The sequence below is a fragment of the Mobula birostris genome, chromosome 4, assembly GCF_030028105.1.
Source record: "Mobula birostris isolate sMobBir1 chromosome 4, sMobBir1.hap1, whole genome shotgun sequence".
NCBI classification, from domain to species: domain Eukaryota; kingdom Metazoa; phylum Chordata; class Chondrichthyes; order Myliobatiformes; family Myliobatidae; genus Mobula; species Mobula birostris.
This window is the reverse complement of record NC_092373.1, coordinates 75468652-75495878: the sequence shown is the minus strand read 5'-3', so window position 1 is coordinate 75495878 and position 27227 is coordinate 75468652. Positions and strand designations below refer to the sequence as shown.

General features: G+C 36.4%; 1 protein-coding gene across 2 annotated transcripts in view; it reads right to left on the bottom strand.

Moving 5' to 3' along the window:
• Window positions 1-27227, bottom strand: part of LOC140196424 (cohesin subunit SA-1) — a 286358-nt gene that overhangs the window by 48455 nt on the left and 210676 nt on the right. For both annotated transcript variants that reach the window (XM_072255627.1, XM_072255628.1), the window contains exons 4-8: window positions 21323-21481; window positions 18772-18868; window positions 15165-15241; window positions 10891-11095; window positions 5474-5625 (exon numbers count right to left, since the gene is read on the bottom strand). In XM_072255627.1, the coding sequence (XP_072111728.1) occupies window positions 5474-5625; window positions 10891-11095; window positions 15165-15241; window positions 18772-18868; window positions 21323-21481 (690 nt within the window). The remainder of the gene's footprint in view (window positions 1-5473; window positions 5626-10890; window positions 11096-15164; window positions 15242-18771; window positions 18869-21322; window positions 21482-27227) is intronic.

The following is a 27227-nucleotide window of genomic DNA, read 5'->3' as shown; positions in this document are numbered from 1 at the left end:
TCTTCATCAGGGCGGAAAAATGGTGGTGGTGGTGGTGGTGGGGGAAGTGGAAGGAGCACAAGCTGGCAGATGGTAGGTGAAGCTAGATGAAGGAAAAGGTGGGTAGGGAGGAGGGGGTATGAAGTGAAAAGCTGGGAGGTGATGAGTTGAAAAGGTTAAGGGCTGATGAAGGAATCTGATTGGAGACCATAGGAGAAAAGAAAGGAGGGACACCAGAGAGAGGTGATGAGGTGAGGAGAATTGAAGGGGTAAGAGGGAGCCAGAATGAGGAATGAAAAAAGATAGAAGTGAACACTCCAGCCAGCTAGTCCTCTCAGGTTTTGAGTACGTGACCAGATACACAATTTGTGCCTCATTCCTTGCAAGACTTAGTCCTCTTGGTGGATGTTCTGACATCAGGCTGTGAGACAGAAATCACAGGGTTGACGGAGTCTAAAGGGATTCATACAGGAGTAATAATATTCTCCCTTTCAAAGCATTTGAAGTTTCAAAAACGGTTGAAGTTTCACAGCTGTTGTGCAACTGATGTATCTCTAATTTCAAATGGAAATGCCCTTCTATTCTCATGACGGCCTTCCGTAGGCTGCACCTGGACTTAATGTAGCATTTGGAATCACTGGTCTTGAGCACCACAGATCTAGCCCTCAGCAGACTGTAAATCTCCAAGTTCATCTAGGGCTTCAGGTCTGGGGAAAATAAAATGCTTTTCATGAAGGCCTTGACGAAGTCGGGGACAGCTGTGGCATATTCATGAATGTTTTCCAGTCCATTGATTCAAAGCAGTCCTGCAAATGCTCCTTCTCCTCCCTTGACCACACCTTCAGTCCTCATAGCTGGTACCGTGGACTTTAATCTCTACCCATATGCTGGCAGAAACAGCACAGCCAAGTAATCAGACTTGCCAATGTACGGGTATGGGATGGCACGATAAGTGTTCTTGATGTGTAACAAGAGATCAAATGGGTTGGCTCCTCTGATTTTGACATTCTGGTGGTAGTTTGTCACAGACTTCTTCAAGCTAGCCTGGACGAAGACCCCCCCACAAGTCCTCCAATGCTAAAACATCCTTTCTATAGTGTGCTAGCCAGAACTGCACAGGGTACTGCAGCCAAAGTCTGACTAATGTTTTAAACAGTTGTATAGCTTCACTGCTCTTAGTGGCTTGACTAGTAAAGGCAAGCATCCTATATGCCTTCTTTACTATGGGCTATCATTTTCATGGATATTCGGGTTTACACACCAAGGTACTTCTATTTCTTAATACTCTGCAGGACCTTGCCATTCGTGGTATATGTCCTGGTTTCATTACTACTCCCAAAATGCATCAGCTCAAACTTATCCGGATTAAACTCCACTGTCCATTTCTCAGCCCATTTCACCATCACATCGATATCACCCTGCAGCCGAAGACAAGCCTCCACATTGGCAACAACTCTACCTATGTATAAAATATATACAACTCAGTAAGTCACATTAGTCAATATGTAATATCGAACTGTTGGTAAGACCAAGCCTTGAAGTTACTAGCTAGGTTAGTAACTCCAAGAGTCCATTCTACTAACAATTTGATATAGAGTGGAAATTCAGTGTTTTCACACTTGTTATAAGAACTGTACGTAGGGTGAACATTAAAATCCAGTCGACTAAATTGCAAAAAGTTTGCACCACTGACAGGTACTGAGCCACGAATGAGGTTGTAATCTTTTAAAATATATTTCTTCTTTTTGTCTCTAACTGCTCATATTAAATTATTATCTTGATGATTTTGGTTGCACTTCAGCACAGACATTCTTTCTGCTCTCTCCACTACTCCCGCCTGAAAATTAAGATGCTCATTTAAAATATCTTGTCCAGTCTAAAGGATCATTGCCCTGAAAAGTTGACTGTTTCACACCTCACTGGTGCTGTGTGACCCGCTGAGTACTAAACAATGTTTTCTGTTTTTGCTTTTATTGTTCCAATAAAATATCCGCTAAGCTACAAAGCAATGGCTTTACTTTATTTGGTATCCACTAAAAATACAAGACCAATCGTCAAAAAAGCTATGCATTTGATATAAAATGATGTATTTGAATAATTAACTGTTTCAATCGTTTTGCTCTTGAATGATCTGCTATAAGCATAAATTGACTTACTAAAAAAGAATGTTCCTCCAATGAGGTGGAACAAGATGTTCTTTATTGTGACTTTGCTGAATCTTGCCTTTTTTTCATATGCTCATTGAGATGAAAATATTAGTTCAACAACTTAAAAATAATATTTCTTCACTATAGTGGAAGGAAAGATACTGTTTGTAGTTACACTGCTGAACATCATGCTGAAGGTAAGGAATGCTAGTTTTGAGAATTCACCTTCAATGTCCACCAGCTAAGGTCAGGATCAATTAAATCATCTCAGATACATTGAAGCTGAATTAAACAAAATCTGTCACTACTCTGCTGCAACATATCTCTCCACTAAAAAGAAATACCTGATGATGTGGACCCCCTTGAAAGTATAATTCTAATTACCAAATATTTGTAACCTCTTAACATATTACATCCGATAAATGAGATGTTAAGTAATCAGTCACTGTGCTTCTCCAATGGGAATTAAAGAGTGAAACTCAAGGTGACAAATCACTTTATAAATATAACTGCCATCAAAAAAACAACTGTTAAGAGACTGCCAAGAAGTCAAATCTCCTTATCTCTTGCCAAAGTCTTCTTTCTTTCAATCCAGTGGGATTGAATTAAATATTGCAGGAAAAGGTTTAAAGCAACCTTTTGCAAAATGTACAGTGGCATGCAAAAGTTTGGGCACCCCTGGTCAAAATTTCTGTTACTGTGAATAGCTAAGCGCATAAAAGATGAACTGATTTCCAAAAGGCATAAAGTTAAAAATGACACATTTCTTTAACATTTTAAGCAAGAGAATTTTTTATTTCCATCTTCTATAGTTTCAAAATAACAAAAAAGGAAAAGGGCCCGAAGCAAAAGTTTGAGCACCTTGCATGGCAATACCTAGTAACACCCCCTTTGGCAAGTATCACAGCTGGTAAATGCTTTCTGTAGCCAGCTAAGAGTCTTTACAGCTTTTCGATGATATTTAGGTCAGGGGACTGTGAGGGCCATGGCAAAACCTTCAGCTTGCGCCTCTTGAGAAGTCCATTGTGGATTTTGAGGTGTGTTAAGGTTCATTATCCTGTTGTAGAAGCCATCCTCTTTTCACCTTTAGCTTTTTTTACAGACGGTGTGATGTTTATTTCCAGAATTTGCTGGTATTTAATGGAATTCATTCTTCCCTCTACCAGTAAATATTCCTCGTACCACTGGCTGCAACACAAGCCCAAAGTATGATTGATCCACCCCCATGCTTAACAGTTGGAAAGGGGTTCTTTTCATGAAATTCTGCACCCTTTTTTCTCCAAACATACCTTTGCTCATTGCGGCCAAAAAGTTCTATTCAAAAGGTTCGAAGGAACATCTGAACAAGCCTGATGCATTTTGGAAACATGTCCTGTGGACTGTTGAAGTTAAAATAGAACTTTTTGGCCACAATGAGCAAACATCACAACGTCTGTAAAAAAGCTGAAGATAAAAAGAGGATGGCTTCTACAACAGGATAATGAACCTAAACACACCTCAAAATCCACAATAGACTACCTCAAGAGGCGCAAGCTGAAGGTTTTACCATGGCCCTCACAGCCCCCTGACCTAAACATCATCGAGAATCTGTGGATAGACCTCAAAAGAGCAGTGCATGCAAGATGGCCCAAGAATCTCACAACACTAGAAGCCTTTTTCAAGGAAGAAAGGGAGAAAATCCCCCATACAAGAATTGAAAGACTCTTAGCTGGCTACAAAAAGCATTTACAAGCTGTGATACTTGCCAAAGGGGGTGTTACTAAGTACGGCCATGCAAGGTGCCCAAACTTTTGCTTCAGGCCCTTTTCCTTTTTTGTTATTTTGAAACGATAAAAGATGGAAATAAAAAATTTTCTTGCTTAAAATATTAAAGAAATGTGTCATTTTTAACTTTATGCCTTTTGGAAATCAGTTCATCTATTCACAGTAACAGAAATTTTGACTAGGGGTGCCTAAATTTTTGCATGCCACTGTACATCAGTCCTCCATTCAGCCACTAAATCTTTGGACTGCTGTTCAAACAATTTCATTCCTTCAGTCTGTTTATTAACCATAATTGTTCTTCTTGAATCCCAGTTCTTCAATTCCCCTTTCAATGTGTTTTCTTCCAGTGTTCCATTGTCACCTATGTTTTCAAATAATGCTCCAAAATGCAATAAAGCAGGCAACAGAGTTGGCTCAGATCAATTATACTGGTAACATTTACTTCTGCATTCTCTCATGCTGTTTGTATGCCTTCTGCTTGTTTTTAGCACTTCAAACATTCTTGATCTTTCCAACACCTCACTATCTTATTTAACATTTTCTAATTAGCAGTTTGAAAACCAACCCATCAACTAGCTTTCTATCAGAGACTATACCATTTACAGATCATCTCCTTCTGTGGTTGGTCCATTTGTATACATGCTTTTTTATCTTCCTCTGATAAATGTGCTTGAAATGGAAAATTATCTTGTTTATGAACATGTTGAGAACAATTTTCAGAATTTTGAGATTCATAATTTCCAACATTTAGATATTTTCATACATAAGCCATATACTTGCTAATATTTATTGCTTATTTTAAAATTAAGCCTTTGATCATAGTGAGTATTTCAAAAACAGTGAAGGTGAAAGCAAATGAAATGCTGGAGGAAGTCAGCAGACCAGGCAGCATCTATGGAAAAGAGTAAACGGTCATCATTTCAGACCAAGACTGTTCATCAGGACTGGAATAGTCTAATAAGGGTCTTGGCCCAAAACGCTAACTGTTCATTCTTTTCCATAGATGCTACCTAACCTGCTGAATTCCTCCAGCATTTTGTGTGCATTACTTTGATTTCCAGCATCTGCAGATTTTCTCTTGAAAGGTAAAAGCATGCTGAGAATAAAATACAGACAGAACATAGCCACTAACTTAAAGCTCAAAATAATGTGATATATTATACGGAATTATTTTAATTTATATTCAATTATTTTAGATGTTAATAACCAGTACTTCTAAAAAAAAAACTTGTACTGCAATCTTCCATGCTGTAATTGAGCCAAATAGTTAAAGCCATAGCATAGCACCACTACAGAAATGTACAATTCCTCCTCCCATCTGGGTATTTACATATTCTTACAAGAATTTATTATTATATATACACTCTAAATGTAAAGCATTTACCATAGTAGAAACGAAACATTGAAAAAAAACAGCAAGTCATGCAAAATAACTTCTATGATGAGGAAATCAGAAATAAAAACAGAAAATGCTGGAAAAAATCAACCTGAGCTGATTTCAATTTCCAGCATTGGTAAATTTCCAACATCTGCTGTTTTCATTTGATTTGCACTTAAAATATAGAATATATTCTAAGTCTTACCTCCTTTCTCTTTTGTAGAAGTAATTCTAATCTATCATTAGCTCGTTTGCCTATCATTTTGTTCCTTTCAGCTTCATACTGTCTTTGTGTATTATCCTGATGTATACTTAAGTTTAAGGCTACATTCACTAATGCAGTCATCAGCTTCATAGCTGCAATGAGAAAAGCAAAATCATTAATTTTAAATTAAAACTTTTGTGTTGTGCTAATCACCAAGCTCAAACATATTTATATCCTCACAGTTTATGAAACTGCATATAAAATACTGGAGGAAATTGGTGTTAGTTAATCTTTATTAATATAATTTAAATACTACATAAATTAAATTGCAAATACTCATACTGAATTTGGTTGTGACAGTGTAACCAAGTGATATCAAGAGAATTTTACTTTGAAGTTCTTTGATGAAGTTCAAAAAGTAGTTAATAGCAAACAAACAAAGCCTGATAAAAAAAATCGACATAGATCGACTTCACAAGCTGATCCTTAACAATAAGTAATATCAAACTGCTTTGAAAAAGTTCCAGCAAAACTCCCCATTTCTAGACAAGTGTCCGGTCAAGATGTCACTGAGCTACACCTCTGTCGAGATTGTGGCTCTGATTTAGTAGTTTTTTTAAGATCCTAGGGTTGGTTTTTGGGGACAGAAGGGAGAGTTAAGAGTTCAGATTAGGGTTTAGACATAGAGATATGGAGGAGTTAGAGCTCAGGCTGGAGTCCAATCTTTTGCTCTTATGTTCTGCATTCGAAGGCCAATGACATGGACAAGTGACAAAGGATACCCAGAGTCTAGGCCTCCACATCACACTCAAAGGCCAGCAATGTGGACATGGAACAAAGAGTATCTGGAGTCTAGGCCAGCAACATGGATGTGTGACAAAGGACATCCATAGTTGTTGGGCTGGCAAGCACTGTGAACAAGGACCAATGACAATGACGGCTGGTGGCCCACCGAGTCAGAGAGTCGCAACAGGTCAGTGGGTCCCAGGATTAGATATCTGTGTGAGTAGGAGGCACAATGGTTGGTGAACCCGTCAGGTACGAGTCAGTTACTCTGGAGTTCAGAATCATGTCATCGCCTAGTACTAAGCTTGGTACCGAAGACTGAAGACAGAAGATCAATCAGAAGTCTAGAACTTGAATTCTGATGGCCGACTGAGACTACGAGTCTGAAGTCCACCGGGGAAGTTGAAGGCTGGTTGTCTGTAAGTCCACGGAAGACGGGTCCAGAGTCTTGTCCTGTGTCGGAGGGCTGTCTGCGTGTGAATGTGTGCGGGTGGGAGGGAGTTTAGGGGCTCATTTTCCTGCTGTCATTTTGTTGCTTTTTGCATTTTGTTTTGTTGTGTTCTGTTATTCTGCTGAGCATTGTGGCATGTTATGTTGGTGCCAAAATGTGTGGTGACACTTGCCGGCGGCCCCCAGCACATCCTTAGGTTGTGTTGGTTGTTCATCCAAACAACGCATTTCACTCTGTTTTAATGTACTTGTGATAAATAAATGAATTTTCATCTGTATCTGTACGAAAATTTGTAGTTGAAATAAACTGGGTATTTTGGTAATCAGAACTCCACTTAGCTAACTGGACAGAAATTGAAAGGAACAGAAAGTATTCACTGGAAAGCTGGAAAAAAACTGTTGAAAATGCAAAACAACTGAAAAGTATAAATGCATAACGACTCAAGTTATAATCTTGATTTACTGTGTTACTGTATAAGCTAGAAGATAATATAAACAAATCTAAGCAAATCTTAAGTGAGATAAAATTTTTCTTGGATTAAAGGAAACTATACTCTATGGGTTCAGATGCACTCAGAATAACGCTGCATGTGTTTGCTTGAGAAAAATGTGCAACACAAAGAAAATTACCTCGTGTTCAGAATGAATTCAAACTTAGGCCCAAAATAAAATATTTCAAAATTTTCAATTCATTATTCAGCCTCTGAGTGTTAAAATTTTAGCAGTTACAAGAATGAGAAGTAAATATAAAAATGCTACCTTCCTTCCAAAGTACCTACTCCAAAAGAATGTAGGAGGAAGAAACCATGTTTATAAAACTGAAGCAGATCACCAAATGGAATATACACATTAACAACAATAACTGAAACTTTTCAGACAATATGTCATCATGTAAAGACAAATGCCATACTCTCCTTCTAATTGGTTTTCCAATATTTACTTCAGCCTCTTCTTCTGCCCTTGCTGATCTACAATTTTCACACAGATTCAGACAAATTCAACTTAAGTTGTAAAATTTGCTGAGAATGTCTTTTTAACAGTAGAGCAACATAATAAATCAAGGGTGTGGAATAAATCAATGTACTTAACTATTTGCTTTGGACTTTCATCAGTATTTGTTTACACTGGGTTCTCATTCCATAATATATCCAATTTAAAACCCTTGCCCTTGTGTAAAAATCCCTTCATCATATAGTAGTTCACTTTTTCTGCAAAGTACTCTATTATTTAAAACTCCCCAATGACCAGTTCTCCTTCAGCGTTATCAAAATACATTATTCTCCCTGAGCATTTGATCACTTCTTCTACCTCCTGCTAGTCTCATTAGCCAACTTACCTGTATCACACATGCTAAATAAATAAACATTGTTTTACTTGGGGTTTGTGTTCTTTTTCAATATTTTTATTAATTATTTGCATAGTCAAATACAAACTACATTATGATATTATGGAAACAGAAACAAGATTGAATTGCCCCATAACTATGTATAGTAAATTAACCATAATATTGAAAAGGTATACCTTATTCTAATCTAAAGCAAAATCAAAACCCCATAACAAAACAGAAAAAAAACAGCTGTTTGGTTCAAAGAAAAGAAAAAGAATCTCTGACATATAGTCGTAAATTCAAACATATAATAGCCATCATCATTGCTGACCAAATCGAAAATTGTGAAAGTAGTTCCAAAAAAGGTCCCGATCATGTGAAAAAATCTTGTCTAGGTATAGAAATAGAACATCTAGTCTTCTCTAGATTTAAACATGACATAACATCAATCAACCAATGGGCATGAGTAGGTGGAGTGGCATCTTTCCACTTAAGCAACAAAACTCTTCTGGCTAAAAGAGAAATAAAAGCCAAAGTATGCAAATCATTCGGCTTAAGAGCAAAATCCAACAATGCCAAACAAGGCAGTCAGAGGGTTGGGTTTAAAGTTTACTGTAAAAAGCTCTGAGAAAGTTTGAAATACTTCTTTCCAAAATTTATCAAGCCGCAGGCAGGACCAAAACAAGTGAATTAGAGAGGCCTCTTCGACATTACACCTATTACAGTATGGAGAAAAATCTGAGTAAAAACGAGAGAGCTTATCTTTAGTCATATAGGCTCTATGAACTACATTAAACTGTAAAAGAGTGACATGCACATAACGAAGAGGTGTGAACAAGTTTAAAAGTTTCATTCCAAGTATCCTCATCAGTTAAAATCTGTAGGTCATATTCCCAGAGGTTTTTAATTTTGTCTAACGGAATGTTTCTCAATGCCAACAACAGACTATAAATATTAGAAATAGATCCATTACTTAAAGGTTTCAAAGTAAAAACTGTATCAATTAAATTCTTATCTGGACATTTAGAAAATGTATAAAGTTCAGAACGCAAGAAGTCTCTAATTTGTAAATATCTGAAAAAGTGAGCTTTACGAAGATTATATTTAATAGATAGTTGATCAAATGAGAAAAGACCATCTCCAACAAACAGATCCTGAAAACATTTAATACCTAGTCTATTCCACTCTTTAAAAACTACATCAATCAAAGAAAGTTTAAAAAAAATTAGAAAAAAAGGGACTATAGAGTGAAAAACCAAATAACCCAAAGAATTTTCTAAATTGTAACCAAATCCTCAAAGGATGTTTAGCTACAAAATTATCAGTTAAATTACTTAAGGATAGAGGAATTGAACAACCAAGAAGAGAAATAATAGAAAATTTATTAACAGAACTGACTTCTGAAGAAACCCAAACTAGACAGTCTTCACGATTAATGTAGTATATCCAAAACATAAGGTAGCATATGTTGACTACCCAGTAGTAAAACCTAAAATTGGGTAGGGCTAATCCCCCATGAAGATGAACTTTGTTTAATTGGGAGGTTTTATTCTTCCATAAGTAAGATATAATCGAATCTAAAGAGTTGAAAAAGGATTTAGGAATAAAGAAGGTAGGGCTTGAAATAAGTATAAAAATTTAGGAAAATATTCATTTTAATAGAATTAATACATCCAATCAGCGATAAAGAAAGGGGAGACCAATTTGATAGTACCTTCTTAACATATTGGTCAAAGAACACTGAGGCTGTCTACAAGAAGTGTCAGAGCCGTCTCTATTTCCTGAGGAGACTGAGGTCCTTTAACGTCTGCCGGACGATGCTGAGGATGCTCTACGAGTCTGTGGTGTCCAGTGCTATCATGTTTGCTGTTGTGTGCTGGGGCAGCAGGCTGAGGGTAGCAGACACCAACAGAATCAACAAACTCATTCGTAAGGCCAGTGATGTTGTGGGGATGGAACTGGACTCTCTGATGGTGCTGTCTGAAAAGAGGATGCTGTCCAAGTTGCATGCCATCTTGGACAATGTCTCCCATCCACTACATAATGTACTGGTTGGGCACAGGAGTACATTCAGCCAGAGACTCATTCCACCGGGATGCACACAGAGTGTCATAGGAAGTCATTCCTGCCTGTGGTCATCAAACTTTACAACTCCTCCCTTGGAGGGTCGGACACCCTGAGCCAATAGGCTGGTTCTGGACTCATTTCCTGGCATAATTTACATATTACTATTTAACTATTTATGGTTTTATTACTATTAATTATTTATGGTGCAACTGTAATGAAAACCAATTTCCCCTGGGATCAATAAGTATGACTATGACTATGATATTCCAAAAGAGTGATAAAGTTGTCTTTAAAAAGAAATTTATAATTCTTAGTAATTGTTATACCCAAATACGTAAATTGATTTCTTACAATTTTAAAAGGAAGGTCAGAGTTGACTGATACCAAATTATTCAAAGGAAAAAGTTCACTCTTATGAAGGTTAAGCTTATATCCTGAGAACTGACTAAATTCAGAAAGTAAAGAGAGTATTGAGGGTAGAGAGGACTCCACATTAGAAATGTAGAGCAAAAGGTCATCAGCATAAAGCTACACGTTATGCAGGGTTATGCAGGACAACTTATGCAGCAACACAGGGTTTGTGTTAAAATCTAAATCTGTGGCAAATTAAGTAAGACCATGATTTTACACGTGTTGCATGTGTCCAACTAAAGCCTGACAAAATCATTCATGTTGACATTTAAATATAATTCAGATTCTATGTTTCAGTTGTACATCATAGTATGTGCTTCAGCATTCAAACAAAAATTCTTCATAAGTTATTGTTTGCACAAAGTTATAAACTTACCAGCCAACGTACTGGTGTGCCTGAAGGCTCGAACTTGGGAATCAGAAAGCCCAGTTAGCAAAGAAATCACTGTATCCATCATGTATTCATCATAAATAATACTGTACTGACACTGTCGGATCAGCACTCCAATAAACTCACAGAAATTTGAGCGAAATTTCTTCCACTGTGGACCAGGCATTGTTAGTGGATAATCTCCACTGTCCTGAAAATAAATATTTTCACGATTATAATCTTTAAAAAGGTAATTATGTGGTAATTATAAGCAAAAGAGTTTTACTTTCTATACGTATAATATTTCTTTTGTCCTGACCCACATTTGAAGGAAAATACCATACAAAAATAAACAGAGTTCAAGACATCATTACTCATCAAAATACTCAGAGCTCAAAAAAAGTAACATGATAAAATGACACAATTATTATCTAAAGTCAATTATCCACTTGCTTTTCCTTCCTGTTTTAGAGACAGGAGCCAGGTGCATTTATTGCCTTTAAGGTAATGATGAACTCTCTTGTGGAGTTGTGCAGTTCACAAGATTAAGAAACACAAAAGTTGACTGTTTCACGCCTCACAGGTGCATAGCAATTCTGGCACACTTGAACAACATCCTTATCTATTTCAGATGGTATTTACAGTTCAAAGTAAGTTTATTATCAAAATACACATACATCACTATATACACCCCTGAGATTTATTTTCTTGTGAGCATACTGAATAAATCCAAAACACAGATTTTCTTCTTTTTATACCATTTTGTTGTTAATTTACTCTAGTGTTTTGGATCATTGTCTTGTTGCATCATCCAATGTCTATTAAGCTTCAGGTGACAGACTGCTACCCTGACTCCAAATAGCTTTGTAGAAGGTATTGCCTCAGAGGTTCATATACCTTTTTGAACCTAGACTGTGATTGTTTAAATGGAGTACTCAGTATTGGATAAGAAGTAGTACAATTGTTTGTGTGTTTCACAGATTGTATTTGTCTATTATTGTGACTTAGATGAAGATCAGATCACATTTTATGAGTAATTAATGCAAAAAAACAGGTAATTACAAAGGGCTCATAAACCTTTTCCTGCAACTGTATATCGCGGTTCCAATTAATTGGGACACATCGGGACCAGTAGATTTTGGCCCAATTAAGCAGCTGCCCCATTTAGCCGGTTTCATGGAAATAGTTAAAAAGGTTTTAAAAAAAGACAAACTGAGTAATAATTAAATGAAATATAGGAAAAAAAATTAGAACACAACCAATACTACTACAGTGCTATAAAACTGTGTATTAGTTCCAAATGGTTATCAACAGAAGCATTCATCTAGTGTATGCAAAATCAGCAGAGACACCTAGTGCAGATAATGGACTGCCTTCATACAATGCTATTGACGACTGCATCCTCCAAATCCACATTTCATTGTAACATTCAAGATGATTGTCAATACGTTCAAAGTCTTGTAGTTCCGATCCTGACATCTCCTTTTAAGCCCAAAATCCCCTACCACGACCTTAGTGGAAGGCAAGATCTACCTACTAAATCATTTAGAGAAAAAACAGCTCAGATTGTACTGCCAACCTGAGGTCTTTTATTTGGGCTAATTGTATTTGAATTACACAAAATACTTCTGTCAAACTTTCAAATTAATTCAAACAAGAAAACACTGTAACTAGCAGATCTTTCTTTAAGAATATTACAAAACTTCACACCATTAACTCTAAGTTTCATTATTTAATTTTATTTCAACATGAAAAATAAATGAATAAAAATTGACTGTTGCACTCAGTTTGATGACTGGGGCTGAATACTTATTGCTAGTTCCCTGAAATTTGGCTCATAACTACAGACAGCCAGTCTGAGACAGTCTGTGAGGTGTGACAGCTCCTGTACTTAGATATAATAATTTTTCATCAGTGAAAATGCAATTTCACATAGATAAGTTGACCCAAAGTAGGCACTGACTTTTACTGCTATAAAACCAACCCGCACACTGCGCATTGCTGGGGCCCCATCAGTAGTAACTGCCACCAGTTTATGAATGAGGTTGTCATTTTCACGAACATATTTTTTAAACTCATGGTAAATATCATCACCTCTCGTTCTCTCCTTTAATTGCAAAAGAGTGAGGAAGTCCTCCTTTGTTGTAAAATCCTGGAAAGCCATTCTGACAAATACAACAAGCTGAGCTGTTTGTATTACATCCAGGGATTCATTGAATTGTAGTGAAAAATATCCATGTCCTCTGACAGTGACTCTACCTTCCCTGTAACTGTTGCAGGGCCAAGCTGTATATTATCTATTGCGGTTGTGATGTCGTTTTTGTTTTTAAAGTCATTAAAAACAGTCTCTGCGGTAATGGCCATTGCTTCCTTGAATAAATCGCCATCTGTAAAAGGCTTTTTGTGTTTAGCCAAAAGGTGACTTACACGAAATGATGCTTCAATAGCAGCCTTATTTTCAGCAGCATGTTTTGTGAATTATGATTGCTGGCCTTCAACCCTGATTTCAGCTCAACTTTCCTAGCATGGATTGCGCCTTTTGGGGGTGGGGGGGGTAGGTGTCTTTAAATTTCTGGTGGTTGGTGTTGCGGTGCCGCTCTAGATTTCCTCTTTTAGTCAGTGCTTGTGTTTGGTGGCACAACATACATACACACTTGTCTTTCACCAAGGTAAACAGAAATTCCTCTTCCCATTCTGGATGGAATTTGTAAGTTTTCGCCTTCTTTCGTGGAGCCTCCGCCATGCTATCAGGATATCACGAGCGAGTGCTGTATATTGATGTTTGCGACAGTCTGTACTCTTATCCAGTGGTCCCCAACCTCCGGGCTGCGAAGAATGCAGCAGTACAGCGGTGGTCGGAACGCACCCAGCTCATCTTTAAGGGAAAAAAAGCCAAAATAAACAAGCTAATTAATTAGGTGCCACCCGGCACGTAGATGTCGGCCCAGATCAGAGGCAACACAATTGGCAATTGCCTCTGATCTGGGTCGACATTTACATACTGGGCGGCACCAAATTAATTAGCTTGTTTATTTTGGCTTTTTTCTTAAAGATGTGCTGGATGCGTTTCGACTACCGCTGTGCTGCTGCATTCTTTGCGGCCCGGTGGTTGGGGACCACTGCGTATCTAATTTAATTGGTCACTTTGATGCAGCACACTCTACGCTGAAAATGCAGTTCATGGTGGGGGTGCTACACACATGCGCATTGGGTAGAAAGAATGGAACTGAAACCCTGCAACCCGGAAACAATCTCTCTTTACAAACAGCTTTGTAGCAAAAGTATTGCTATATTACCATTATCCTAATTAGTATTACTTATTTTTATAATGCTTACATTACAACAGTATTTGTGTATTTATTTTTGATTTTTTTCAAGATCTACTGGGAAAATCTCAAAGATCGACCAGTCGATCACGATCGATGGGTTGGTGACCCCTAATCTAGTGTATGCAAAATCAGCACAGACACCTAGTGCAGATAGTGGACTGCCTTCATACAATGCTATCGACGATTGCATTCTCCAAATCGACATTTTCATTGTAACATTCAAGATGATTGTCAATACGTTCAAAGTCTTGTAGTTCCTTCCTTGTTCAAGTAGTGAAATTATTTCATTTTCATTCCTGACCGATCCTGACATCTCCAAGCCTGAGTGCTTGAAACCGCAGTGAGCAAAGCAGTTCAGAATTGTCTTACTGCTTATTTCTTGCCAACCACCAGTGACAAAAATCACTGCTTTTTGAACACAAACACATGCAACTGATGCTTTTTAAAAACTGTTCACTCTGGGCACGATGTAGTGTTTAATGACCATACAAGTGAGTGCAACAGACACTAGTTAAAAGCTGTTCGGCAATAGTCTCCTTCCCCAATTAAGTGGCACATTTTCCCAAATAAATGAAAGGAATCCTAGGAATTTTCTTAATTAGTTTTTGTTCTTTAAGAGTTGTCCCAAATAAGTGGCTGCCCAAATAACCCAAGGCCCAACAAACCAGAATCCACTGTCCTTTCAATATTGTTGTAGATTAAAGAATAAGTATTTTTGGAATCTACATTTGACATTATTCTGGTAAGTAAAATACAAGTAGACTTTCTGCCTCTTTCATAAGTGATCATTTAAAAGTGAATTTTAATTTTTACAATCCAAAATGAACTAACTATTATAACTATTTAGCTTTTAAACTGAAAAACATCAAGAGATGTAACTCTGGTTTCAATCTTGGGACCATCCAAATTTATACATACTACGCATTATTCAATGAAGTAACAGGGACTCACTTCATCAAACTCTTCAGTCATTTTCCTGATTATTTCTGTATTCTGCATATTTCTAAACATTTCAATTCTGACAGTGCCTGTAAAGGAAATAAACACAAAATTACAAAATGACCTTCATAACGACTGATGAGTTTCATAAAGCTACAATGTATAACTCTACCAAAACTAAAGTGTACAGTTAAAGTAAAGCTAAGATGGATTTAAAAACACAACTTCAATAGGTCTTTATAACAAAACAGATGCATTAAATCACAAAATAATGAAAAAAAAAATTGTACAAAACAAACTTGTTCATATCCAACTGGAACTAGCTCCAAATATAATAGTGCTAATAATAATAGTAATAAAAGGACTCCTGGTTAAGATGGCGCCTGCGTACAGCGCTTCTTTGATCGACGACATCTGGCTAGATCATGGAACCACCTTTTTCACTTCTTTTATGTCTTTTAAGTTCATTTCTCGTCTTGGATGTGATTCTGGAACTGTTGGAGTCTGTGTTTTGCTGTTAGGAGATCTTTTGGGTGTTTCAGTGCTCTGCAGTCTCCAAGATTCTGGGAGGCAGAGGCAGCGTGAGTAAACCTTGTGGCAAGAAGCCTGCAGGATGGTGCACAAGCCAATGTCTGACCCCATTACTCCTATTATAGTTTCCACTGTACACCAATTAAAGCGACGAAGGTGACTGAAATATCAGGGTGAGTCGAGAAGTTTGGAGATTGTTTGGGTGTTCCGGTGCTCTGCAGTCTCTGAGATACTGGGAGGCAGAGGCAGCTTGCGCAAACCTTGTAGTAGGCAGGCTACAAGCCGACGTTTGGCTCCATTTTACCAATTATAGCTTTCATTGTTCGCAGACTCAAGCGACAAGGGCAAACGAAGCATCAAGGCGAGTGTGGAGAGTGAGCATCAGCTACCTGTCTTTTTGATTGCTCTGCTATGCTACCACAGAACGAAGAGTCTGCTGCTGCAGAGAATGCTGCCTAGGTTTTTCTGCCTTTTGGATGTGAACTCGGACTACAAAAGCTTTTCTCAGTCTTATAGTGTTTATATTGTGGTGTTTTTTGCCTTTATTTTCTCGTTTTTTTTGTGCGGGGAGGGGAATTGTTCATTTTTTTTATGTGGGAAGAGGAATTTGAGGATCAATATGCCTGATTTGTTTTGTTCGTTTTTTATGCAGGAGGAGGGATTTGGAGGTGGTGGTGGGGGGGTCGATGTGCCTAATCCATTTTGTTTGTTTTTTTTGCGGGAGGAGGGGTTTGGAGGTCGATCTGCCTGATCCATTTTGCTCTCTTTGTGTGGGAGGAGGGATTTGGGAGTCAATATGCCCGATCCGTTTTGCTCAGTTTTTGTGTGGGAGGAGGGATTTGGGGTTTGATGGTTCTGTTTCTGTTCATTTTTTTTTGCGGGGAGGTAGGATTTGGGGGTTGATGATCATCGTGTCTTTCTTTTCTTTCTTGGTTTCATGGCTACCCAGAGAATTGAAGAATTTAAGAGTTGTATATTTTGATAATAAAATAGAATCTTTGAAATTCCTACAACATTCACTTTCCCCTTTTAGGTGAACAGGTTGCATTAGTTATACATAATGGTATGTACCAAGGAAACTGACTTTGCAGTTGGAGAGTTCAGTGAAAGGGCAGGTGAAATTCTAGTGCAGGTCTCCATAAATAAAGAGTAAGTGCTTGATGAAGACTTTAAGGTCGATAAATCCCACAACCAGTTGAGATTTACCCAGCTTTAACAGGAGAAAAGGAAAGAGCTGGTTGAGATTATTTTTTAAATCTTTGCTTAACGCAAATGAGGTAACAAACGACTGGAGCAAAACAAAAGTGGTCTGCTTTTTTAACAAAGCCCACATACAAAAGCCTGGTAACTACAGATTTTTGACCCCAACATCAGTAGTAGAGAAGATACTGGAAAGTGTTCTATGGGAGAAGATTAATGAACACCTGCAAAGAAAGGCTAAACCACGAACAGCCAACATGGCTTTGTCAAGGGCAGATCCTGTCTGAACAATTTGACTGAGTTCTTTAATGGAATAACAAAATTTATGGATGAGAACAGGGCAGTTGATGTGATTGCAAAACACACATATGCTGGAGGAACTCAGCAGGACAGGCAGCATCTATGGAAAAGAGTAAGCAGCCAACATTTTGGGCCGAGACCCTTCATCAGGGTGAAGGGTTTCAGACCAAAACCTCAACTGTTTACTCTTTTCCATAGTGTTGCCTGGCCTGTTGATCTCTTCCAGCATTTTTTTGTGTGTTGCTTTGGATTTCCAGCATCTGCAGAATTTCTAGTAGTTGATGTGATCGACATGGATTTAGACGTGGTCCCACATAGGAATCTAGAACAAAAGGCAAGGGCTCATGTGATCCTGGGTAAATTAATGAACTGGATCCAAAACTGGCTTGGCAATAAGAGACACAGGGTGACAGTAGAGGATTGGTTTTGTGATTGATATACTGTGATTGTGGTGTTTCATAAGTATCAATGCCTTTGCTGTTTGTAAAACAATGTGAATGACTTGAATGCGGATGTAGGCAAACCCGTGAATTACACAGAGATGGGTGGAGTTATTGATAACATGTAAGGCTGTTTTAGGCTAAAAAGAGGTACCAATGCTTTGGTGAAATAGGTTGACAAAGAAAACTGCAGATGGACTTTAACTCAGACAAATATAAGACAATGCTTTTTGGAAACATTAGTGAGGCTGGAAGTTACATCATGAATAGTGGTGTCTTAGGGATTACCATGGAACAGAAAGACCTCAGAGTGGAAATCCACTGATATTTGTAAGTGGCAACTCGAACAGACAACATAGTTAGGAAGGCATACAGGATGCTGGACTTCATTAGCTAAGGTACTGAATACAGAATTAGTGAGGTTACTTTATATGTAAAACCTTGGTCAGAGCATAGCTGTAGTACTATGTGCATTTCTCGTCATCATGCTGTAGGATGGATACGATGGCACTGAAGAAGATGCAGCTAAGTACACCAGGATGTTCCCTGGAATTGAGTCTGAACTCAATAAAATATGGGGAACCTAGATAACTTCTCCATGAATCAGAAGGGGTTAAGTGGGGACATGCTGAGGTATATGATATTTTGAGCATAAATAGGATAAGCTGCAGGAAAATTTTCCCACATAACATAGGGGGAAAACTAGAAGGCACAGGTTTCAGGTAACAAGGAAGAGATTTAAAGGGGATATGAGAGGAGACTTACTTCACACACAGAATGGCAATTACATAGAATGCACGGCCTAAGAGGGTAGTTGAAGTTGGATCACTGGCACCATTTAAGTGTCTAGATGAGCACATGAATGGCTTAGGCATAGAGCACTATGGACCAAATACTGAAAAACAGGATTAATACAGAAGAGTACCCATCGGTAGCCGCTGCACGCTTCTTTGATTCTAAGTCATGTATGTTGTTAATTAGCTACTTTCATGAATTGTATTTCCCTTAAAAAGTAGGTAGCTTTTGATATGAAATATCAGTGTAAAAATGTTGCATAGTTTAATGAAAAACAATCAAAAAAGATCCTTGATGCAGCTTATGTTTAACATACAACACTTTACTGAATACTTCAAGACTTTCAGATTTACCTTTACATCCTGAACACTGGATGAAAAAGTTGATTAAGTCCAAAAGTGCAATATCCCTGTCTTGCTTGTATGATTCAATCCAGTCATCAACCACAGACTATGGAAAAACAATGTTATTTTTAAATTAGTTAAATTGAATAAACCTTACATTATGCCTCCACAGCATTTAACACCCTATAATCAACTGCATGACCACTCACTGCAAAACACCTCACATTACCATTCCCAGGAAAAAAATTATGTTCGATTCAGTCATCAACTAACTGTTTTCAGGGCAAGATAATTAACTTTTAGACTTCCCCATCTCTCTGTTTGTAATTTTCCTAGACTAAGACTCAAACCTCATTGCCCAAGGATTTCAAAAATCAGGTGTATTAAATTTAGTAGCAAAGCAAATAATACCCAATTTCTAAAATTCTGCAGCCCTGTCTAAAAGATAGCAAGCAAGGATGCAACTACAACTTTACTAATACAAAGTTAGCACATTCATGATGCAAAATTGGAGAATCCACACAGTGGGGAAATACATTGGAGCAATTCAGTAAGTTACTACTACTTGTTTCTTCTGGATCCTTGATACTAGCCATGGACCAGAATGCATGACTCACCAATCAGCAGGGTTGCTCCACACTTGCTGAGATGATTGTCTTCTGCCTGCCCACCAGTCCCTCACCAGTGAAAATAAGGAGCCTCCCAGGCTCATGGCAGTGATGCAGACTCTGCAAAAAAATTTTCACTGCAGCTGGATTGCTAAGGGGTGGGAGGTCTCAGACAGATTGAGACTGGGTGGGTGTAGTGGAACAATTCTATAAACTTCTTCCAAATGAGATTGTAACACAAACCATCCAGCCATTGTTTAACTTATATTAAACCCTTAATAAAATAAATGTAGAAACTAGGTTTACTGGAGTTAAACATTTTAAATGTTTTTTACTTTCTAACCGGATTTTAAAAACCAAAATTCTGACTGCATTTATCTAAGTAATATAAAAAATGTAAGTGTTCCTTAACTGGACTGCTTATAATGATCTACGTAAAAATAGTGCAGTTTCACCAAACAAGAAAAAGTACAGTTCCACTGAAAGTGCATTGTGAAAACAATCCTGTTTTTTTAGTACATTCTTTGACAGGAAAGCTTAAGATATATTTTGCAGCAATATACTACATAATTTACCCATTGTATTTTGTCTCAGACTTTCAATTAAACTTATACCGTTACATACTTCAACAAAATTTAAATTTTGTTACATTCTTTCTACTGCGAATTAGCATAAGAAAATAAAGACTGGTCTGACAGAGGTGCATAAAACCATGAAGGGCATAGATAGGGTGAATGCCTACAGTCTTTTTCCCCAGGGATAAGGAATCAAGAACTGGAGCAAGTAGGTTTTAGGTGGAAGGACAGAGATTTAATAGGAACCTCAGGGACAACTTATTCACCCAGAGGGTGGTCCGCATATGGAATAAGCTACAGAAAAAAATGGTTAAGGCAGGTACATTTGCATTTGGAAGACATTTGGACCAGTATGTGGATGGGGAAGGTTTAGGGATATGGACCAACCATGCTATACGACTCTATGATTCTATTTACAAACCTTCTCAGCACTACAAAGCATTCCTTTTCTAAATGGCTATCCAAGCAACAACAGAAATTTTTAAAGAATCAGATACACATATCATGAAAAAAAGTTTTTTTTAATTGACTTATTCTCCCATCCAATTTGGTGCTGTATCACAACAGGTTAAAATTTCATTAAAAACAAGTAAAATCAACTAAAATTTATCTGCTAATTGAAAATCAATTTCATTTAGCACTGATATTTTATTTCATTGATTTTAAAATATATGACTTGAACTTAAGATAAAATAGTTTGTGGTAATGTTGACAGCATCCTGAACATACTACTGATGTTTCACTTGCCTTTATATCAGTATAGGTTGCTACATTTTCATTTTATTCACTACCATCACTAATCAATGCCAAAATTCATTTGAATTTGTCAGAACATAGTAATTAAATGTTGTTGAAATTAGGTAAACTGAGAACTAAAGGCTTGCTTTATTTAAAAATACATATTAGATAGATTTCTATTTAATTCTGAGGGCATATGTTTTTTATTTGTTAACTTGTTTAGTGTCATGTTGCTTTTGTCTTCAACAGTCTTTAGTTTCTAAAACCACCATCAAATTCACCCGCTATACATTCCCACATTGATTTAAAATAGCAAAAGGAATTCAAATATCAGGGCTTAACTTTTCTTCTTGGAAGAGTGAGGGAGTGTGTTTAAGAGTGACAAAATTGATAATAAACAAGGACAGCCATATGACCTCTGGAAATGATTTGTGTGTGGGAGAAGGCACTAATTTCCAATAGGGTGACCAAATGTTCAGTAGATTACATAATGTGGCCTTTACCATCTGGTCAAAGGTCGATAAACTACATATGATACTGTAGCCCAATAACCAGAGAAGTCTACAAAGTAAATACATTATACAAATTGTTAACAGTAACATATTACAATAATTGCATGACACTCCAATTTTTATTTACCTGCATGGCACTCTTTCCCATTTTTACCACTTCAAATAGCGTGACTGGTTCAACTTCTCCATTTTGCTGATGGTGCCCATTAGCTCTTCCCTGATTTGCTCTACCACCTGTGCTAAGACGACTTTTTTCTCCTGGAGTACGTCTTGCCTTCTTAGCAGTCTAGGAAATAAAACAAGGTGCTTCTTTTAATAAAAAGATCAATTGGGGCATATTTACAATACAAACAATTTTACTGAGCATTATTATTCATATTTCACAAAATATATTCAAAGACAACTGCTATAATCATCTTATCTGTGGAATTTTCTGCCCAATGAAGCCGTGGGGGCTACCTCAGTAAATATATTTAAGACAAGGTTGGATAGATTTTTGCATAGTAGTGGAATTAAGGGTTATGGGGAAAAGACAGGTAGGTGGAGATGAGTCCATAGCCAGATCAGCCATGATCTTACTGAATGGTGGAGCAGGCTCGAGGGGTCAGCTGCCTATTCCTGTTCCTATTTCATATGTTCTTATGAAACAACAATTTATTAAAATTGTCACATTCTGGCAAACAGCCTTCATGATAATTTCATTTAATTAACCCAGACACAGAATTGAAAGCACATTGATATAATATTAAAACAGTCAGACATAACCCAACTTTTACAGGTTTGCCAGCTAATTAAGCTTAAGTGACGGGCAGAATGCTTCAATAAATTAAATATTGCATTTATAGAGTTCATAGAGTTATACAGCATAGAAACAGTCTCTTTGGACTAACTGGTCCACGTCAACCGTTTGCCAGTGCATGGCCCATAACCTCCTAAGACTTTCTAGTCTATGTACTTGTTCAACTGTCTTTTAAAAATTTTTTGTGCCAATTGAATTATACTAAGTAGCCAAGTTACATTATCTGCCAATTGTCTATTTTCAATAAATCCTGTTTGATCCGTATGTATTAACTTTGGTAAATATTTAGATAATCTACTAGATAAAATTTTTGCTATTATTTTATAATCCGTGTTCAACAAAGAAATAGGCAGGGGGGTGTCACGTGATGACATGGGATTGAGACGTGTAAATCCAGCTCTCCCGCAACAAATCAGTAAAGTACCGTTTAAACAAAACAAAGTTAATAAATATTTTCTGAAAACTATTTATAAACTTTGTAAGACTACTTTACGATATGCCTCCTAAACCGCAACAAAAGAAGTCTGCTGTTGCGAAGCAGCCGCGAGAGGGGAAGAAAAAAGGGCCTACTGCAACGATGGAGCCTCGGACTCAGATTGGATCTCCTTCGGTAGAACAGGGAGCAATGGCGGTGGTAACGGGTTCTTCGAAGAAGGCACCGGAAATGCGCATGCGCAAATCGACACAATGCAAACTACAAGAACCGACAGCCACTGCAATTGAAAATGACTCAGAGTCAGAATTGGATTCTGCAGAGAACACAGATGAAGAAGAGGAGGAAGAATTGGAAGCGATTGGAAGTAAAGGAGATGATAGAGACATAAGAGAGGCTATATTGCAATTAACGGCTGAACTAAGAAAAGTAAGAGAAGAGCTTAGAGATACGAAGATGTGCTATAATCAATTTATGGAAAGACAGGACAAAATGGATAAGAAGCTTCAAAAAATGGAAAGAGCAATGGGGCATATGAATGATAAGAGTGGAAAAAACAGAAAATGATTTGCTTGTCTGGAACTTGGAAAGAAATCGACTCTTTGAGAAAGTGGACATGTTGGAAAATTTCAGTAGATGTAATAATATTAAAATTGTTGGTCTTAAAGAAGGTACGGAGGGAGAAAAACCAATAGAATTTTTTCAAAGATGGATCCCGGATGTTTTGCAAATGGAAGAGGAGGTTCGACCAATTGAAATTGAGCGGGCACATAGAGCTCTAAGACCAAAACCAAAAGATGACCAATATCCACGATCGATTTTAATAAAATTCTTAAGATTTCAAGACAAGGAAAGGATTCTACAGGCAGCTGCTCGAGCTGCCAAGGATAGAAAAGGGCCATTGATAATTAAAGGGAACAAAGTTTTTTTCTACCCTGATATAAGTTATGAACTTTTGAAGAGAAGGAAGAAATTTAATCCAGTGAAAAAAATCCTATGGGATCATGGTTATCAATTTATACTGCGTTATCCTGCAACCTTGAAGATTTTCTTGCCTGGTGGAGAAAAAAGATTTTTTGATGACTACCAGAAAGCAGAGCAGTTTGTGCGAGGTTCTCTGAATATTCACCAGATACAAGAACAAATCCAGGGGAGCGAGATAGATTGAAGATGAAGATTGGGTTAAAGAATGGACTTGTTGGATTTTTGAAGCTGGATGAATGTATAAATATATCATTAATTATACGAGGGGGGTAAGAAAGGTTAAAACTGGAGGAATATTAGTTGGGAATAGTAACATTAATTTTGCCTATATATATATATAATTTTTTTTGTTGCGGGGGAGCTGGAAGAAGCACTGATCGATTGCTACGCTAATCATGTGTGCAAGCGTGGCTGTTGCCACGACCCGTAAAATGGAGGGGGGTAGTGTTGTGTATCTTTTCACTCACAACATTAGTGGGGGGGTATTTTGTTTTTTCTTTTTTTGTATTCTTTCTATCTTTTCTTCTCTTTTTGCCTGGAAGGTTGGGAGGGAAACACATAGCAACATGGTGAAGTTTAAAGAGATTCCCCAAGGAACTATGAGAGTTGAGAAGATAAGTAATGTTTTAGATTGGAGTAACTTTGTTAAGAATAATGACTAATTTATTGAATTTTTTGAGTTTTAATGTTAATGGGCTTAATGGACCAGTGAAAAGAAAAAGAATCTTAACACATATTAAAAAAATGAAGATAGATTTAGCTTTTTTACAGGAAACACACCTAACAGAAACAGAACATCAGAAACTAAAGAGAGATTGGGTGGGAAGTGTTGTTGCGGCTTCATTTAATTCAAAAGCGAGGGGAGTAGCAATTTTGATCAATAAAACGTTACCAATTAGAATACAAAATGGAGATATGTGATTATACATTGTCAACTTTTTTCTGAATTATGGACTTTTATGAATATTTATGCACCAAACGAAAATGATGCAAAATTCATACAAGAAGCTTTTCTGAATTTGGCGGATGCACATGAAAAAATAGTAATTGGAGGAGACTTTAATTTTTGCTTAGACCCAGTCTTAGATAGATCAACCAAGGCTGTTATAAAATCGAAGGTAGTAAATTTAACTTTATCATTGATGAAGGACTTAAATTTGATTGATATATGGAGAAGAATCAATCCTAAAGAAAGAGACTATTCGTTCTATTCCCATAGACATAAAACTTACTCAAGGATAGATTTGTTTCTATTATCAATGCATATTCAACACAGAGTGAAAAATATGGAATATAAAGCAAGAATATTATCAGATCATTCCCCTTTATTAATGACAATAATAATGGCTGATAAGGAAGAAGTGGCTTATAGATGGAGATTTAATTCAACATTATTAAAACGTCAAGATTTCTGTGATTTTATGAAAAAGCAGATTCAATTTTTTTTGGATACAAATTTCCATTCAGTGGATGATAAATTTACATTATGGGATGCGATGAAAGCATATATTAGGGGCCAGATAATAAGTTATACGTCTAAAATTAAGAAAGAATATATGGCAGAACTAGATCAATTGGAAAAAGAGATTACAAAAATAGATAAAGAATCTCAAAGATATATGTCAGAAGAAAAACGAAGTTAATAAGAAGTTACAATATAATACGCTTCAGACATATAGAACGGAAAAAGCAATTATAAGAACTAAACAAAGGTATTATGAGTTAGGTGAGAGAGCACATAAAATTCTTGCCTGGCAGTTGAAAACAGAACAAGCTTCCAAAACAATAAATGCAATTAGAACAAGGGCAAATAAAATATCTTATAAACCTCTTGAAATAAATGAAACTTTTAAAAATTTCTATTCTGAATTATATCAATCAGAATCCCAAAATGATGTTAATGAGATAGAAAGGTTTTTATCACAAATTTCTCTTCCAAAATTGAATTTGGAAGAACAGAAGGGATTAGATATGCCTTTTACATTAAAAGAAGTTGAAGAGGCTTTAGGATCACTCCAAAGTAATAAATCTCCAGGAGAAGATGGTTTTCCACCTGAATTTTATAAAAAAATTTAAAGATTTATTATTTCCTCTTTTTATGGAACTAATACATCAAGCAGAAAAAATACATAAACTTCCAGAATCTTTTTCAACAGCGATTGTAATAGTATTGCCAAAAAAAGACAGAGACCCTATGAAACCAACATCATACAGGCCTATTTCTTTATTGAATACGGATTATAAAATAACAGCAAAAATTTTATCCAATAGATTATCTAAATATTTACCAAAATTACTGCATATGGATCAAACAGGATTTATTAAAAATAGACAATTGGCAGATAATGTAACCCGGCTACTCAGTATAATTCATTTGGCACAAAAAAGGGATGAGAAGAGTATAGTAGTAGCTTTGGATGCAGAAAAAGCATTTGATAGATTAGAACGGGATTTTTTATTTAAAGTATTAGAAAAATATGGGTTAGGAACATCTTTTATAAATTGGACTAAAACTTTAAATTCTAACCCTAAAGCTAAAGTAGTGACAAATTCTCAAATTTCAACACCATTCCAGTTAAAAAGGTCAACTAGACAAGGTTGTCCATTAGCACCTGCTTCATTTGCACTGCCGATAGAGGCATTAGCAGAACTAATCAGAATTGATCCAGATATTATGGGTTTTAGAGTTAATCAGGAGGAATATAAAATTAATCTTTTTGCCGATGATGTTTTGATCTATTTAACAAACCCACAACATTCGTTACATAAACTATCTTCTAGATTGGATGAATATGGGAAGGTATCAGGTTACAAAATAAATTGGGATAAAAGTGAAATTTTACCTCTTACTAAAGGAGACTATAGTCAATGTCGATTAGTAACCCAATTTAGATGGCCAGTAAATGGTATAAAGTATTTAGGTATAAAACTTGATAATGATGTAAAGAATTTATATAAATTTAATTATTTACCACTGTTGAAAAAAATTCAAGAAGATTTTGACAAATGGATGATACTACCAATAACATTAGTAGGTAGAGTCAATGTTGTAAAAATGAATATATTTCCTAGATTACAGTATTTGTTTCAAACATTACCAATACAATTGCCACAGAAATTTTTTCAAGAGTTAAATAAATGTGTGAGAAAATTTCTTTGGAAAGGTAAAATGTCAAGAATATCATTGGAAAAATTGACATGTAAATTTAGGTTAGGAGGGTTACAACTTCCAAACTTTAAAAACTATTATAAAGCAAATCAACTTAGATTTATTGCATCTTTCTTCGATGATCAAAAACCAGCATGGATTAAAATAGAACTAGATAAGATAGGAGAAAATAGACCTGAAGATTTTATATATAAATGGGAATCTAAATGGATACGGGAAAAGAAAGAATCTCCTATATTAACACATTTGATTGATTTATGGAATAAGATAAATGATGATAATGAAACACAGAAATCTCTATTAGCAAAGAGACCTTTGTTTCAAAACAGACTTATTCCTTTTACAATGGACAATCAACTTTTATATAATTGATACCAAAAAGGGATTAAATTTATAGGAGTTGTTTTGAACGAGGTATATTGATGTCATTTGAACAATTAAAGGATAAATATAAAATATCTAATAATACTTTCTTTTGTTACTTTCAATTAAGGGCTTACTTAAAAGGTAAGCTGGGTCAAACAATGTTTTTGCCAAAACCTAATGAAATTGAAATTTTAATTCAAAAAGGGAAAATTAAAAAATGTATTTCTTGTATGTATAATTTGATTCAAGAACAGACAATTAAACAAGGAACCCATAAGTCA